The following is a 16,958-nucleotide window of genomic DNA, read 5'->3' on the forward strand; positions in this document are numbered from 1 at the left end:
AACACAGCTCAAACCATAATAAACAACTATGGTTAAGCGAACAAAAAATCTACAAGTCCTGGCTGAAAACCCATCGTCTTGCGATGTATCAAAAAGACTCTGAAGATATGCTGCGACGTATAACCACTAAGGACTCGAGAACCTTTTGGGCTTTAATCAACGCAATGGATCAGATAAACTCGGATGCTTTCATAAATGGCATTCCGGAAGCCAAATGGACAGCGCATTTTGAAAACCTCTTCTTTAACCGAGAGGGCATGGAACCTACAAACTTTACAGACACCGAACCGTGGATTGAGCTCCATGATCCGCATCTTAAAAAAACTGAAAAATTCCAGGGCACCTGGGCCAGATGGCCTTACAAACATACATTTAAAAGAACACCCTGAGGCATGGGCCAATTTCATAAGCGAGGTATTCCAAAGATTGACAATTGCAAAGGTACTACCGAAATCCTGGACAAATGCAGTGGTTGTACCTATTTACAAAAGAGGGTCGAGGGACGACCCAAAAACCTTCCGGCCCATTGCTTTGCTGAATGTGATTGGGAAGGTGTATGGTTCGCTACTTTTACGACATTTCCTAACATTGCCAAAGGAGGCACCATGTGAAGATGCTCTTCAATTTGGCTTTAAAAAGAACATGGGAACTACAATCAATATTCTAACGATTAACATCCTAAAAAACAAAAGCCAGTCGAGAGGGACCAGAACCTATATGGCCTTCACTGACCTAAAACAAGCTTTTGACCAAGTCAATAGACAGAGACTATGGGAGAAGCTAAGATCATGGAAATACCCTGAACAAATCCTACACCCAATCATGGCTTTACACACAGCCACAAAGATACAAGTGAGGCTTGATAATCAAGGTACACTTTCGGAGGAGATTTCAACCAACCAGGGGGTCAAGCAAGGATGCCCTTTGGCTCCTGCACTCTTCTTGAGTTTCATTGGAGACTATAAAGAAACAGAAGAAAAAATAAGATCTTTTCCCCCGCAAATTGGTCAGATGAAAATTTCAAGAATCATGTACGCGGACGATATCTTAATTGCTGATCAAACCACAATAGGGTTGCAGAGACAACTAAACAACCTCGTGGAATACATAAATGCAAATGGTCTTGAAATAAATAAACCAAAGACCAAAATCATGCTCCTTGGCAGAAGAAGAAATAAAGGTGACTCTTTCCCTTGGTTCCTGGAAGGCGAACAGATTGAAATAGTAAATGAATTTAAATATTTGGGCATTATTGTGGACAATTCATCCAAGGAGTTTGCAATGCAAAAACATCTGCTTCAGAAAACAAAGAACTTAACATCGCAAGCAAAAGCGATTGACAGAAAATATGGCCGTTTTTCACTTATCCCAATTGTGGACTTCTACAGGGTAAAGGTTGTCCCTACACTGGTTTACGGAGCTGAAGCGATGCTTGGGATACCACAAAACATCTGGAATGAGATGGAAAGTCAATATTGGAGAGAAGTCTTGAAATTACCAAAATCAACGCCAATGGCCCAGATTAGACGCAAAATGAGCCAGCTCTCACTTGTCTCTATAGTGGAAAGGAACAGCATGATGCTGTTTAGAAAATTACTGTTGGAAAATCGTCCAATGCTTGTGGGAGCAATAAACAAAGAAGCTGAAGAAGGCGGTGTGGCCAGTCTGACCAAATGGTACAGAATCCAGGAAGCAAAACTCGATCATATCCAATGCTCAAAAAAAGATCTAATGGATAATCTGACAAAAATCCAAAAACCAAAAAAAACTAAACGAGATGGATTGGATATGTACTTTGGAAAAGGCAGCCTCATACAAACTAACTTCACATCTGCCACATACTGCTCACAAACTACACGAACTTCAACCATATGTGAAAAAGTATCCCAATAAAAAGCTGAGGAATACTTTTCTAACAGCCCGCCTCAATTTACTACCCACAAATGAAATCTTAGAGATAAGAGGCCTGGCCAATACAAATATGTGTAAATTCTGTAAAGATCTGAGCACAGTGGAAACAATTGAACACTTGTTGTTAAGATGCCCAGGAGTCGACTCAATAAGAGGACCTTACCTGAAAGAAATCTTAGCCGCGGCCTATACCAATGAGGTAGAGACCTGGTGGCCGAGATTGATTGGAGGTGGTAGAACCACCTGGGTAACTGCCACGGCAAAAATCCTGGACATAATTCTGTCAACGGTCGAAAAAGGCATATAAGTGAAATGGAAAGAAAGAAAGAAAGAAAGAAAGAAAGAAAGAAAGAAAGAAAGAAAGAAAGAAAGAAAGAAAGAAAGAAAGAAAGAAAGAAAGAAGAAAATAGAAAGTTCACTTTTAAAAACCCTCGGGTTATATAAAGTATAAAAAATAAAAAAAAAAATCATTGCCATTATGTTGACCAGGAGGTTGGGGAATCTGGATGCTTGCCATCAGGTTACTCCCAACACAGGGTACTGTCCAATGTCCACTTTAATAGGGAGGCTAAGGAAAACAGTGTACCCACCCTGCTCCAAACTGAAGCTCCAGGAAATGTTTAGTGTAGGAATTTAGTTCTCGTTTCTGGGAAGTGAAAGTGCACCTGGACCAAACACCATCTTTCAGGTTTCACATTCTCTCCTTGTACCTAATAGTCTGGGATGTAAAAGTAAGAAACCATCTGCCAATACTCAGAGTCGATGGATATGCAGGGTTATTTATATAACCTACAATGTTGCATGGATTTCCCAACTTTATAAGGGTCATGCACACTATACCAGGAATATGACAGCCTCCTAAACAGCTCTATAGAGGTTTACCATGGCTGTTATTTTCAGGACTACAACATGGGCATCTTCAGAATGTATAATACATTTGTTTCCCACGATAAGACACTTTCTGGATTAAGCATAATGGTTGTCAATGTGTGGTTTGTGATCAATATCTATTGGGTTGCTTATTATAATCTTTTTGAATTAACTGTTGCTGTCAAGAGGGACAAAGTTAAAATGCTCCGATTATTTACAGATAAACTTCATTAAAGTACAAGTCTTCCACATCACAGTCTTACTTAGGTGTAGTGATATTTATCTTACTGTTCAACTACTTGCAATAACATAGGATGTTTCTAAGAGGTGATGGCACTTATACCCCTTCTCAGACAGATGAATGGAAACATTTTTTTTTAAGACAAAAAGGTACCCGTTTGTGGGGGCAAGGACTAGGGTAAGGAATGGAGATTACCAGTAAGTAAGCACGGCCTGTTAAATACATTTAAATCTGGAGTTATATTAGATTTAAGAAACAGCACAAATCAATCATATGCACAATTAATACTTGTTCTGAATAAAATAACACACTCTCACCTTTATGTGCAATCTTTCTTCTTGCTCTTGCAGGTTCTGACTCTAAAAGATCAAATATTTCATTAAATAAAGTTGTAGCAGAAACGGACATTGAACAATGCAATTATTGTAGCAAACATTATTTTGTTAGGGGTTTGGAAAGCTGGATTTTCTGGGAAAGCTGGGAACAACGCCTGTAACTGCAATTAAAATAATGATCCAAACAGATCACTTATTTTGGATTTTAATGGCTTACTGCTGTAGTTAAGTCATAAGTAAAAGTTAGTAGACCTAATATGTCGAACTAAGTTCTGCTCTGCAGGAGTATAAGGATGAGTAGTGGCTAAACCGCCTCCTCAGCCTGCCCACTTCTAAAAACTAACAGTGATCCAATGAAAAAGGTTAAACAGGAACAGCAAGGAGATATGTGGTAACGTGGGCTGAGGGAAGGCTATACTCTCAGAAAGGGTGTGAATGTGACCCAGTAGCAACCCAAACAGCAGAGTAGAACAGTCCAAAATAAAAGAAATGTTCAATCACTGTTATATAGAAAAATATATACTTTAAACACACTGATGTACAAATATTATAAAAAAAAACTAGAAAAACCCATCCCTCTACCAGGGAATTGGAAAAAATGAAGGATATAAAGGTGGAGCACTCTGGGTTTTCAGTAGGAAGGAAACACAGGCAAGAAACACAATACGGAACTTAAAAAGGGTATGTTCTTCTTGGAAAAAGGTGCAAAAAGGATTTAGGGCCTCATTACGAGGAAGGCGGTAGAGTGCAGTTTTCAGGTCCTGCAGTTGGGATGGTTCACCAGGGTTGGTTCAAGAGTCAAGTGGGTTATAACATTGGTAACCACTGGTTCGGGATGGCGAATGACGGTTCGGGATGCAATCCGTTGGGTCAATGTCGTGACCTTGGTGATCCGATGCAGGGTTCGAAGAGGTGACGGCACGGTTAGTATGCAGCGGTAAGCAGGTTGGTCAAGCCAAAAAGGTGACAATCTGCTTGGCTTGTTGTGGCAGCAAAGGCGCGCTGGTTCGACAAATGCAACACAGTCATTCAAAGGCTCAATGAGGTGCCAGAAGCCGCACCAACAGGTCCCTATGGTTCAAGTGTGGTGAACAGGGTTCTAAATGACGTTCAAATGGTTCGATGTAGTAGAACATGGATCCTGACCTGATCTGGACATGTAAATGCGGTTGGCAGAGACATGTCCCTGTGGTGCCGCTGGCACCTGTCATCGCGTGCAACGTCTGCAATTGCAGTGCGCTTTCTCTGTAGACTGTGTTCCATCATGCTCAGGGACGCTGCAGTCTAATTATTTTCAGATGTGTTTTGAACTACTTCTTCCACCTCCAGCTCCCGCAGAGCATGTCGCAACGCAGATTCCAGCTGTATCTGATGCTGTTCCTCTCTGTGCATTTATGGCCTTCCCCCGTTATTTCCCTATGTTCCCCCTTTGCTCCTGGATCCTCCTTGTTCCTCCTGAAGCCTTCCTGGCTTTTCCCTCCTTTGTTGCCTGCAGCTCTTCTCTCCATGTTGTTACCTTGTTGCCTTCTGTTTCATTTTTGAGTCTTCAATCGAGTCTTCACTAAAGGTTATCCAGCCTTTCATCTACCATGGATTGTACTTCTGCCATCTGTATTCCTTCTGGAAGTTTTTCCCCTTATTAGGGTTTTTCCTCAAATTGGGATGAATCCCACAGTGGGTACCCTGTACCCTTGTTGTTGTCTTCACTAGAGACCAAGGTGAGACCCGGTTTAGGGGCCCTAAGACTGAGTAAATACTTTCAGGTTCTGCAGAGTGGCAGTGGTCATGTTCCTCAGAAAGAGTCATCCTTCCCCAATGTGTCCTGGGAGTGGGCAGGGGGCAGAGCTTGCCTCAGCCTTGAAACACTTCATCTCAATGGTTGAGGGTCTTAGAAAGATCAACTATCCCAAATAGGTCCAAATGAACTCTTCCTTAAATTCTGGATTGCCCAAAAGTGAATCAAAGGAGTGGGAGACCTCCTCCTTCATAGGAAAAGTCAACAGGTGATTGGAAAAAAGCAAGCCTGCTTTAAGAGGTCCCATCTCTGTCCTTGTGACATTTGGTCATTGCCTTCTTGCATCATACACAAAGTGCTATGTGCTAAAGGAAGTGGAGGAGACAGGAAGGAAGGAGCAGTACAGAGAGAAACAAGATGGCAAACCCCTTCTTCACTTGTGATGAGATCCCTCTGGCTACACCAACTCTGCCCCCTTCTCAGTCTATAGCATCAAAGGCTCTTTGGTATGCAACACCCTGGTGGGAGGCTAATCCATTTTTGTAGGGTGTGCCCTTTGATTCCGGTTTCCCAGGACATCTCCTACTGGGGTAAGAGGGGGTTCTTACTCGAAAGAGGCGTTAACTGACTACAAGGAATAAAAATAAGCCATTCCTCAGTAACTATGGTCCTGCTGGGCACTGCAGGGGTAGCCCGTCTGGGGAGAATACACACAGTCTGTCGCTGACACATGTATGAAACAGATTCTGGTGTGGCTTTAATAACAATATGAAATACCAGCCATCATACCCCCAAACTCATGTATGGTTTATGCTCAAAGATTATAACTGCCATCAGGACCGTGATTTATTATAACTATGTAGTTTGAAAACAGAGGTGCACATTTTGAACGCAGCCCCTGGGGTGAAGTGACATGGCTGTGACTGCAGCTGAATCTGCTCTGTGCCGCTGAAGAGCAGGTGCTGCAGATCACGATAATGATGCAGCAGGGCACAGGTGTACACTATGCTTTTGGCATGGAGTTTGTTCAAAGGAGGTCTAATTAGCAGTCCACCCCGTGATAGAATTACCGGAATAATTCTATTTACAAAAATAAGAAAAAATCAAGGGATCTACAGCCTTGCCAATCTACAGCCTACCCTTCACAACCAAGGACTAGAATTTAAAATGTGACAGAGGAGAGCATTTTTTCAAAGACATTTTACAAAAGTGGGGGGAGGGGGACTTTGCCCAAAACAAAGCGTTAAACACAATTATTTATTTATTTATTTTATTTTAATGTGATACAGTTTTTTAAAAAACAAAAACTTTACACATAAGTCTAAAAAAAAAAAAAAATTTTTTGAATTATTAAACAGCAATTTTTTAAACAGCAATTCATCATTCATCATTAAAATGAAGAAAAGAACAAAAAAAACGTTTAAAATCATGCTCATACTCATTCTTATTAAAAATGTCACAGGTTATAGCCAGAAGTTAACTTTCGTGCAGTTTCATGTGATTGCATGTCAAGGCTCATTTATTTTTATAAATGCAAGGAGCGTAAGCTAGCCTTCAAATTTCTAGTATTCCCTTAACTATATACCATACTCTGTATAAGGCCAATTGTAGGCTAGGATTCAGAGTGTTAATACATGCTATCCAGAAGTCTTTGGACTTAATATGGTCGAGATTGTGTACGTATCTGCTATAATGTTTTATGTAAATTAATCCCAATCTAGGGCATAGTGTGAGAACGTGTCTTGCAGTTTCAGGTAAGTCTTTATTCTTACATACCCTGCAAAAACGCTCTGTTTTAGAAATGGCCCGTTCAGGGCCCAACACCGTTAGGACTAATAGGAAGCGTCTTAGATTAGCCGAGGGGCAAAGATTGAGATATCCTTGTGCTCTCCTGAAGGTATATAAAACATGAGTTATAAATCCGTAGCTAGGAAGACTCGCAAGATGGCTAAAATTGTCTTGCCAGTCCCAAATTTTAAGTCGTTCTGCCATTTGGGACTTAAGATTTATAAAATTGTCTTCCCAGTTAGGGATCCATTCTATCGCCTTAAATAGAGCTTTCATTTCTCTCGCAAAACGGGCCTGCTTATTCCTGTCGATTTCTTCTTTCACGGTTATCAAAAGGGGATTAATCGGGTTAATGTGCATCTTAATATAGACCACGGCTCTTTTCTTCAAGACCAGAGCTTTTAGAGAGGGTAAACCTAGCTCTAATCTTAGTATCGCCATAGGTATTCCCGGTGGCAATCCCAGCAGCTTTCGCCAAAAACGTCCTTCCAGTTTCTGCAGCCAGTCCAAATTAAGGTTAACTAGGGCTTCCAGTCCATAGATTACCATGGGTATCAGGCACTGGACATAAAGTTGGCGGGCTGCCCACATGGAATATCCACTCTTCTTACGAGTGAACTGATATATCATAGAGGTAAGTTGCGCAGCTTTTGTTTTGCGGGCTTGTACACATAATTGGAAATTTCCCTTAGAGTCGAATTCAACTCCCAGGTATTTATAGCTATGGGTATATTGAATTTCCTGACCTCTTATAGTCATTCTGGGGCGGCTCACTTTGCCATGACTATATAGGATCAACTCTGTTTTTGTGTGATTAATTGTGAGTTAATTCTCCTCCGCATACTCCCAAAGTCGCTCTGCCGAGCGTAGGATGCCACTAAATGTGTGGTCAAAAATAACCACATCATCTGCGTACGCCAAGATTAAGCAGTGTTGGGAGCCAACTTTGGGAGGGCAGTTACTCACCTCTCTGATACATTTTGGCATATCGGAGACAAACAAATTGTATAGCATGGGTGCGGTGACACAGCCTTGTTTCACCCCTCTTGTTTGCTCTATCACCCTAGTTGTAGAACCACTTCCGTCAAGCCTCAACTGGACTGTGGTGTTATGGTGTAAGAGTTGCAGATAATGGAGCAAGCCTTCAGGGCACGCCAGGCCCCTAAGCTTCTTCCATAGCTTCTCTCTATTAACCATATCAAACGCTGCCTTAAAATCTATATATAAGGCATACAGTGGCGGATTATTGGGGAGTAGGGCTTTATCTCTAAGGCTGTTCATAATGAAAAGATTGTGGGTGGTAGAGTAACCAAATCTGAATCCGCTTTGAAAGCGGTCCAGAATCCCTTCCGTTTCAGTCCAAGATTGTAATTTCTGTAGCAATAAGGAGGCAAATAATTTACCAGAGCAATCTAACATAGATAACAAACGGTAATTGGCAGGATCAGATCTATTGCCTTTCTTAAAAATAGGCACTAAAATTGCTCTTTGCCAGGTCTCAGGTATTACTCCCTCTTTTAAGACTTTTTCAAAGAGGATTTTCAAAAGGTTAGCCCAGAAAACTGGGTTACTCTTCATAAGTAAATTAGAGAGACCGTTAGGCCCCGGGGCTCGGGAGGATTTAAGTTTAGTAATCTTACCTATCAGGTCTTCTAGGGAAATAGGAAACGGCTTTGGAACTAAAGAGATGGTAGGAAGAGTTCCGGAGTTAGCTGCTGTCGTACCATTACGCGTTTCCAAAAAATTAACCCATTCCTCCGCATCAATCGGGTTTATTTGGGGAGTTACCCTACTTCCCCTAGCTTCTCCTAGAAGTGCCCAGATGTTCCGGGGATTTCTAGAGCAAATAGTCTTCACAGTTTTTTGCCAGTTTACTAATTGTTTCGATCTGTTCCAGTGTTTTAACCATGTCCTATACCTATTTTTTATCTTTCTGATCTTAGTATGTGTATCTATAATTAGATGGGAGTGGGCTCTGATTCTACGTATCTCCCCTCTCAGAGTACGCTTAGCATCACAAATTGTTTTGTCATAAACCTCAATCGAGCCCTGTTCTCTAATAACAAGTAATGATCTTTTGGTAGCATATTTACCCGTAAATCTATAAATCCACCCTTCAAGTTGTTCTATTGAGAGGTTAACAAACATAGTGTGATAATCAGCATCCCATTCACCACAATCTTGACATGCTTTAGCTATATTTTTCTCAGACCATAATAATCGTGAACCAGCATGATTAACCAACACACTTCCAATAGCTATACAGGATCACATTTCAGACTTAAACTCAGGCCTCTATGATCACTCCAGTCATTGTCTATTATTTCCATATAATTAACCAGGGAAGCCACCTCCGGGCAAATGAAACAATAATCAAGAGTGCGGCGAGCAGTACCTGCTTTCCAAGTATAATGTCCCGGGCGGTCGCTCATAGTTCGACCGTTTAGACATTCCATGTCCCAGCTCTTCATAAAACATAACCACTTCTCCCCTTCTTTATCGCTATAATTCTGAAGCATGAGGGGATACGGGTGTAAATACTTGTTATTAGATGTGCCACCATCCCCTTTAATGGCGCAATTGAAATCTCCAGCAATAACAATAAAATTATTTTGGTGTTCATTCGTCCACTTAGTGAGTAAATCATGTAGTCTATCTTGTATTTGATCACTCATTGATGCATCATATGGATTATAAACATTGACCAGCAAGAGTTTCGTCTGACTTTTTTTGATCGGTATAATCACCTCCACCGCATTAATATTATCCTCATGATCGTTAGTAATTTCACTGGATGCTATAGTTTTACTTACACCGATCAACAAGCCCCCAAAAGGTCTTCCCTTTTGCCCTTTTTTGGCAAAAGTCTGGTACAATTTATACCCATCTATTATAATTGGGGCGGTTAGCCAAGTTTCCTGCAGTAGAAAAAAGGTATAGTTCATAATGAAAGGTAACGAGCCATTAGTTGCGGTAATATGCTTGAAACCCCTGGTATTCCAGGATAGTAAAGAGCAAGTTCAGGGTTGATTTATAACCGTGGGCAAAGCCTCTGCGAGCCATTTTAGAGTGTTCTGAATGTCACTCATTTGGACTTTGGTTCCAGCAAGAGGAGGTGGCTTAGTTTTATTGTCAGTTTTAGTAGACTCGGGAGCTTCTTTGATCAGAGGGTCTGCATCGTCAGGATTCACATCTACCCCCAATTCTACTTGCGCTAAGTTAACTTTATGCTTACGGATCAACTGAGCTGAGGCCAGGACCGTACAATGCAGCGCTGTAACATTAGGGTTAGTGGTACATAAAGGCTCAACAAATGAGAAATCCTCAGATCTAATAACTCTTAATTGAGGTATTAGGTGAAGTTTCTCGAGCATGCCTGTCCGAGGAAGCCATTTGCCACGACATTGCTGATTCAGATTCTTCACAATGCAAATCCTATTTTCTTCTCTATTCTCTTCCTTTGTTAGAGCTGGTGTATCCCTATCAGTTTCCATACTTTCAAATGTACTATTAGGATTATTCCTTTGAGGGGTGGAAAACTGATTGTCAATTGAATGAATTTCAGTAAGAATAGAGTCTTGGCTAGCATTGCTCACTGCAGAAATTTCTTTGGATTTTTCCGTCAATATCCAGCTGGTGAGTGTACCCGGACCTTTATTTCGGTTTTTCATTCTTTTAAGAGCCCTTTTTCTAGCCTTTTTAGATTTCTGTTGTGGAATTGCTGTATTTGGTAGTGGAGAGGCCACCTCTACTGGAACATTTCTTAAGGCTGCTCTTTTCGCCATTCTACGCTGTTTCTTAGTCAGGCGAGCATTTCCTTCATTTGTCGGATGTTCGTTCCCCTGGACATTAATTGGGCTAGATGGAATCTGAGGCTCCTTTACCTCTGCGTGTCCTACTTCATAATCTAAGTCTGGAACGGGGAGATTCAGCTGTAGAATTGTATTCACGTGTATTCTGCCGCATAGTTTTAGGAGAATTTTTAGGGCAAATTGGAGAGAGGATAAGGACGCCTGTATCTCAGTAATAGCTGCAGAGTTTAACTGTGAAAGTTCACTGGGTTGGTCGGCCTTACTTTGCTCTGGCTCCTCTAAGTCGATCAGTAGATTTGGTGATTCAGACAGTCGCCCAGAACATATAGTTCTCTGAGGGGAATTGGCAGGTTGTAGCACTTGCGCCTCCACTATTATACTTGCAGCTTTCTTGGCAGTCCCCATCTCGATAATCCCTAATTCTCCAGAATTAGGAGGAGGGGCCATAGATTTTTGTATGGACAGGCATAAATCCAATAACGAATTATTGTCAATATCGTCAAAGGATGTAGCATCCAGTGGTCGGCTTGCGTTCTGTTCAGCTGGAAGTATCGCCTCCGTATGTTCGTCAGTGCATTCAGGCAAGTTTTTTTTTTTATTAAATAGCTCAGGGATGGTGCCTTTAACGTTAGCTGGCGATTTCAAACTGTCCCCACCTCTTGGATTGTTAGTAAGTGTACTAGGATGATTAGTTCTGCCTTTCCGTAAATTGTAGGGCACTTTTGCCCCGCGTGCTTTAGGCGGCATTTAGGCTCCGTAGAGTAGCGAGGGAGAAAATAAAAGTAGTAAGCCGAGAGAGCCAATCTTTAGCAATGGCAAGTCGTTCAGCAGTGAATGTGTATAATTCAGGTTAGAGGGTCTATGTAGAAAGTTAGTTCCTAGTAAGGATCGAAGGAGATTGTAATCTTCCACAGACTCCCCTAGACTAGGCCGATAAATAATACTTAATTGTGCGGTCAGGCTTACCTTATCCTTCACGTTCTGCAGTGGGGCTTAGTAACTGATGCGCCCTTGCGCCAAACAGCCGCACAACAGCCAGTGGGCTTTACTCGGCCGGGCATAACGCTGCAAGGGTGGCTCTCGGCTCAATATGAGTCCCAAAGATGTCACGTGTTCAGTCACGTGACGTCGCTCGGCTCCGCCTCCTCCAGGAAGCCCGAGATCTCAGCAAGAGCTGCGTTCAGCTCGCAGTGCTGAGGGGGAGAGTTTCACACGATCCTTCAGCATACAATAGACACACCGCACGGGCGGCTCTCGGCTCAATATGAGTCCCAAAGATGTCACGTGTTCAGTCACGTGACGTCGCTCGGCTCCGCCTCCTCCAGGAAGCCCGAGATCTCAGCAAGAGCTGCGTTCAGCTCGCAGTGCTGAGGGGGAGAGTTTCACACGATCCTTCAGCATACAATAGACACACCGCACGGGCGGCTCTCGGCTCAATATGAGTCCCAAAGATGTCACGTGTTCAGTCACGTGACGTTGCTCGGCTCCGCCTCCTCCAGGAAGCCCGAGATCTCAGCAAGAGCTGCGTTCAGCTCGCAGTGCTGAGGGGGAGAGTTTCACACGATCCTTCAGCATACAATAGACACACCGCACGGGCGGCTCTCGGCTCAATATGAGTCCCAAAGATGTCACGTGTTCAGTCACGTGACGTCGCTCGGCTCCGCCTCCTCCAGGAAGCCCGAGATCTCAGCAAGAGCTGCGTTCAGCTCGCAGTGCTGAGGGGGAGAGTTTCACACGATCCTTCAGCATACAATAGACACACCGCACGGGCGGCTCTCGGCTCAATATGAGTCCCAAAGATGTCACATGTTCAGTCACGTGACGTCGCTCGGCTCCGCCTCCTCCAGGAAGCCCGAGATCTCAGCAAGAGCTGCGTTCAGCTCGCAGTGCTGAGGGGGAGAGTTTCACACGATCCTTCAGCATACAATAGACACACCGCACGGGCGGCTCTCGGCTCAATATGAGTCCCAAAGATGTCACGTGTTCAGTCACGTGACGTCGCTCGGCTCCGCCTCCTCCAGGAAGCCCGAGATCTCAGCAAGAGCTGCGTTCAGCTCGCAGTGCTGAGGGGGAGAGTTTCACACGATCCTTCAGCATACAATAGACACAATTATGCTACTACAAGTATGCTACTGCTCACTCATTGCAATGTCACTAGAAAAGCTCTGCTACCTGTGTATGCTCGGTTTGACAGTGTTTCTGTAAGAAGCAATATACTCACCTCAAATAAATAAATATGGTACGATACAACTATCCAGCTAAAATGTATTGAGCATGGAAGTGACAATTTAATTTGTTGAATTCTTTTCGGAAAACCCCAAAATAACGAGTGATTTTTACAATAACAATAGAGACTGGTACGTTGCCACAGAAGTGGCTGCTTCATGATTTGACGCCTATGGACGTCGTTTCAGAGTGCCATCCTCTCTCATATCAGGGGAACGGGGGGACTCACTCATGCAAACCCAAGAATAACTGGCTTTATCTCCTCCCCCTTAAGACAATACCCGTACTAATCTAGTCTGCCAACGAAATTAATATTATTACATCCTATTACTGGATTCCATTGTCATCCACTGCTTCACAACTAGGTACACACTATATTAAACCCATATAAGAGTCACCAAAACAAAAACTGCAGATATATTCTCTCTGTTGGAGCACAACATGGCTTCTCAAAATAATCCTATAAAATGAAGCATGTCCATCGTTTTTGTCTTTACATTTTTCATAATCATTGACAGCAAATATACAAAAACAACTGAACTGATATAATTATCAAATAATAAATCAAAACGTAAAGAACCAGTTTATTTGAAGCAACATATCTTTATTTTGAGCGCTATGTACCCAATAAAAGGAGAATAAAATAAATGCAAACAGGGTGATGATTACTGTTATTTATGTTGCACTTGAATATATAATACGAAGAGGCGTGATGTAGCAGATAAAACAAACCATTCTTATAAGGCAGTATGACATTTTCAAAACATTATCCTTGGAGAGTAATGATCATTCATTACATCGATCCAAGAAGAACTTTATTATTTTGATTCAAATAGATATGAATTCTTATTCTTCAGCAAAACGACCTCAATTGTAACTTTGTACATCAATCAGCCTGTGAAATCTTCTTTCAGGTTGCCATGGCGATTACCACAATCATCAGCTTACCCATAAATCAAATATTGTTTCCTGTAGTGAGGTGAAAGCTGTCTTTGCCAGCACTTCAGAAGTACTTGATTATGTTACGCTTCGCAAAGGCGCATGTAAATGCACATCTCTCTTTAAAACAATGGCAGCACACTTGGAATCCTGCATGTCGCAAATGAGCTTTCTCTCAGCAGTGCTTCAAGTACATTCTTTGAGTGTGTGTGTGTGTGGGGTAACATCTATGTAGCGCCTAAAGCAAAATTGTCTGAAGGTACTGATCATCTCCATGGTTCTACTAATAGTTAAGGTGCCACCCTGAAACCCTGGAAACCGTGAGCGGAATCCTCATAGGGATGACCTTGAGACACACACTATAGCTCTTAAAGTATAGAGGAATTTGAATTACAAGTAGCACTTGGTTCCAAGCCTCACTGCTCGGAATAGAAAACATCTCCCACATTTCCTGTTCCTAGCAGTTTTTATCAGCGGATCCAAGATGCCTGCCTGCAGTGCATTTATTAAACCAATCTAGACAGTGTTGGCATCAGGACGTATTTTCCTGCGGCCAGCAAACAATTTCTTTGAGGACCTCTGACCCAGACAAATCCATATGAACCCTTCACTTGTTTTAGTGCAGTGGGACTGCTTTAAACAGGCTAAGCCGGGATTTAGACCCAGATCTTTAGGCCCAGGGGTGACACATTAAGACCAGTTGAACATCTGATAAGGATGCATGAGAGGATATTTGTGGTTGATATAAGAGTTTGCGCTGCTTACGGAAATCCAGAGTTGCTCCTATAAGTGGCATGGCAATAGGGATACCAAATCAAGTCACTGAACCCGTGACGATTACTCTAGGTCCAATCACTGACACACATACATTCCTTCCGAGTCCATCAGCTCCTGTTAATCTGCTTGGAAGAGACATGATACGTACATTTGATTGCACTATTTACTGTAGCCCAGATGGAGAATTTCTTAGTGTCCCTAGTAAGAATATATAGCTTGTTTAGTTACTCTGCCCATTTTACAGGAAAAGCATGTCTTCGCCTTTGACTATAAAGCGCTCCTTGGCTTCCTGAAGCTACGTCCACGCTTAATAAGTACCCTAATAATGATAATGTCACATCTTTAGCTAGGGAGTGGTCCCCAGAATTTTATGAATTAATGCTGTGCCTGAATCCCTTTGGTCGCTGTATGACAATGAGGTGAGCTATATTAGAAATGTTCAACCGGTTAGGGTCAGGATAAATAAGTTCAAAAGATGAACCCATTTCACCAGTATCTTTTGAAGCTAGAAGAAGAAGAAGGTATCGATCCAGCGAGAGACTTCCTCTTGAAACAATGGATTTTAGTGCCTGCCTCTAGCCCCTGTAATACTCCGATTTTGTCCTTCAAGAAGCCTGGAAGGAATACATATAAATATGTACCAGACCTGGGAGCAGTGAATTATTATACGTTACTTCCCGTAGTGACTAACATACTCCTAGGCCATAGTCCCCTTGGCTCCATACTGCATAGGCGTCCCTCGCTAGGGACGGGTAACAGAACCTTTTTCACCAGAAAAAATGTTCTTCCCCTTCAAATTTAGATGCGTGGGGGTGTGGCCCTGAAAGCATGCGCTCCCCTGAGTCCACCCACCAGCGCCACTCCTCAGTCCCCTTTGACACATCGACAATATTACAATTGCCTGCTGACACAGGTTTATTACGAGGGAGGATGGCGGGACCTATGGAGGAAAGGGGACTATGGACTAGGAGTACGTTAGTCACTACGGTGAGTACCTTATAATTACTCATACATTCCGTCCCCTTTCCTCCATACTGTATGGGCGATTATAACTGAATGCAGCCCTCTGGAGGAGAGTTGGCCAACTAAGAAAACAAGTTCTCCAAAACTGCCTCGCCAAATGCTGCGTCCGACCCGGCGCTGGCATCCAAGCAGTAGTGCTTGCAAAAAGCCGATGGGGAAGCACAAGTAGCCGCTTTGCTGATTGTCTGCCATGGGATGTGTCTTTGGAAAGCCACAGCTGTGGCCTAAGCTCTGATGACGCGGGCGTGCATGTTTGCTGGCAAAGGCCGGTGCTGCCCCTCCATACGCCTCCTCGATGGCCATCAACATCCACCTTGCTGTGGAAGCCTTGGAGGCTTGACAGCCTGGTTTTTGACGACCCTAATTGATGAACGATTTTCGGAAGCTCTTTGTCATGTTCAGGTAAAATCTTAGAGCACGCCTGAAAGTGCAATACCTTTTGAGCCTCATCCTGTGGATGTGCAAAGAATGTTGGGAGTACTATCTCCTCATTAATGTGGAAGGAGGAAACGGGCTCGAATGTTTTGTGTGCCAGGGCGCCCAGTGCAACGTTAAGGTCCCATACAGATGTGGACATTTAACAGGAGGATATAATCTGGTTAGACCTGCCAAATGCTTTTCAACCACCAGATTGGAGGAGGAGAAAATGTCATCTCTGGAGTTCTTGTATGCCCCTATGGCCACCAGATACGTGCGGCAGGTGTCTACATGCACGCCTGAGTGGGCCATAAGGATAGCACATTGTCCAGTGAGCACGTCAAGGGGACAATCTTTTTGGTCTTGGCCCAGTGACAGAACCTTGTCCACTTGCTCCTGTACGGACTCTCGCTTATTGCCCCTTGTATGATAGTAAGGTTGTCCCGTGACAAGTACAAATGCTTCAGTGATCTTTTCAGGAACCAAGCTGCCAGGGCTAACTTCTGCGGAGCTGGGTGAACCACTGTGCCCCCCTGCTGGGATAGTAAGTGGGCTGCTCCCAACAGGAGGCATACCGGGGGCTGCCGCGCCAGTCGGAGTAGTTCCGAGAACCAAGGTCTTGATGGCCACTAGGGGGCAATCAGGATGAGCCGAAGGCCCGTGACTCCCAGACCTTGCAGATGACTCAGTGAATCAGCAGAGTGGGGGGAAGGCGTATGCATTCATATGGTTCCACAGAATCTGCAATGCATCCCCCAGTGATCCTCTGCCTTGCCACAGCCATGAAGCAAGCTGATGACATCTCCTGTTGCTCATGGTGGTGAATAGGTCTACCTGAGGGTGACCCCACCTGTCGAAGAACCCCCTCAGGACCTCCTCGTTCA

At 43.3% G+C, this 16,958-nt stretch overlaps 1 protein-coding gene across 2 annotated transcripts in view; it reads right to left on the reverse strand.

Annotated features, from left to right (window-relative positions):
* The window catches only part of APLF (aprataxin and PNKP like factor), a 960,891-nt gene that overhangs the window by 83,933 nt on the left and 860,000 nt on the right, over window positions 1-16,958 (reverse strand). The window contains exon 10 of one of the 2 annotated variants that reach the window (XM_069608357.1): window positions 3,340-3,381. The exons of the other annotated variant lie outside the window; for it this stretch is intronic. Within the exon in view, the coding sequence (XP_069464458.1) occupies window positions 3,340-3,381 (42 nt within the window). The remainder of the gene's footprint in view (window positions 1-3,339; window positions 3,382-16,958) is intronic. 2 annotated transcript variants of the gene reach the window in all.

Source organism: Ambystoma mexicanum, chromosome 4q (assembly GCF_040938575.1).
Source record: "Ambystoma mexicanum isolate Mex_15411 chromosome 4q, UKY_AmexF1_1, whole genome shotgun sequence".
Taxonomy (NCBI): Eukaryota; Metazoa; Chordata; class Amphibia; order Caudata; family Ambystomatidae; genus Ambystoma; species Ambystoma mexicanum.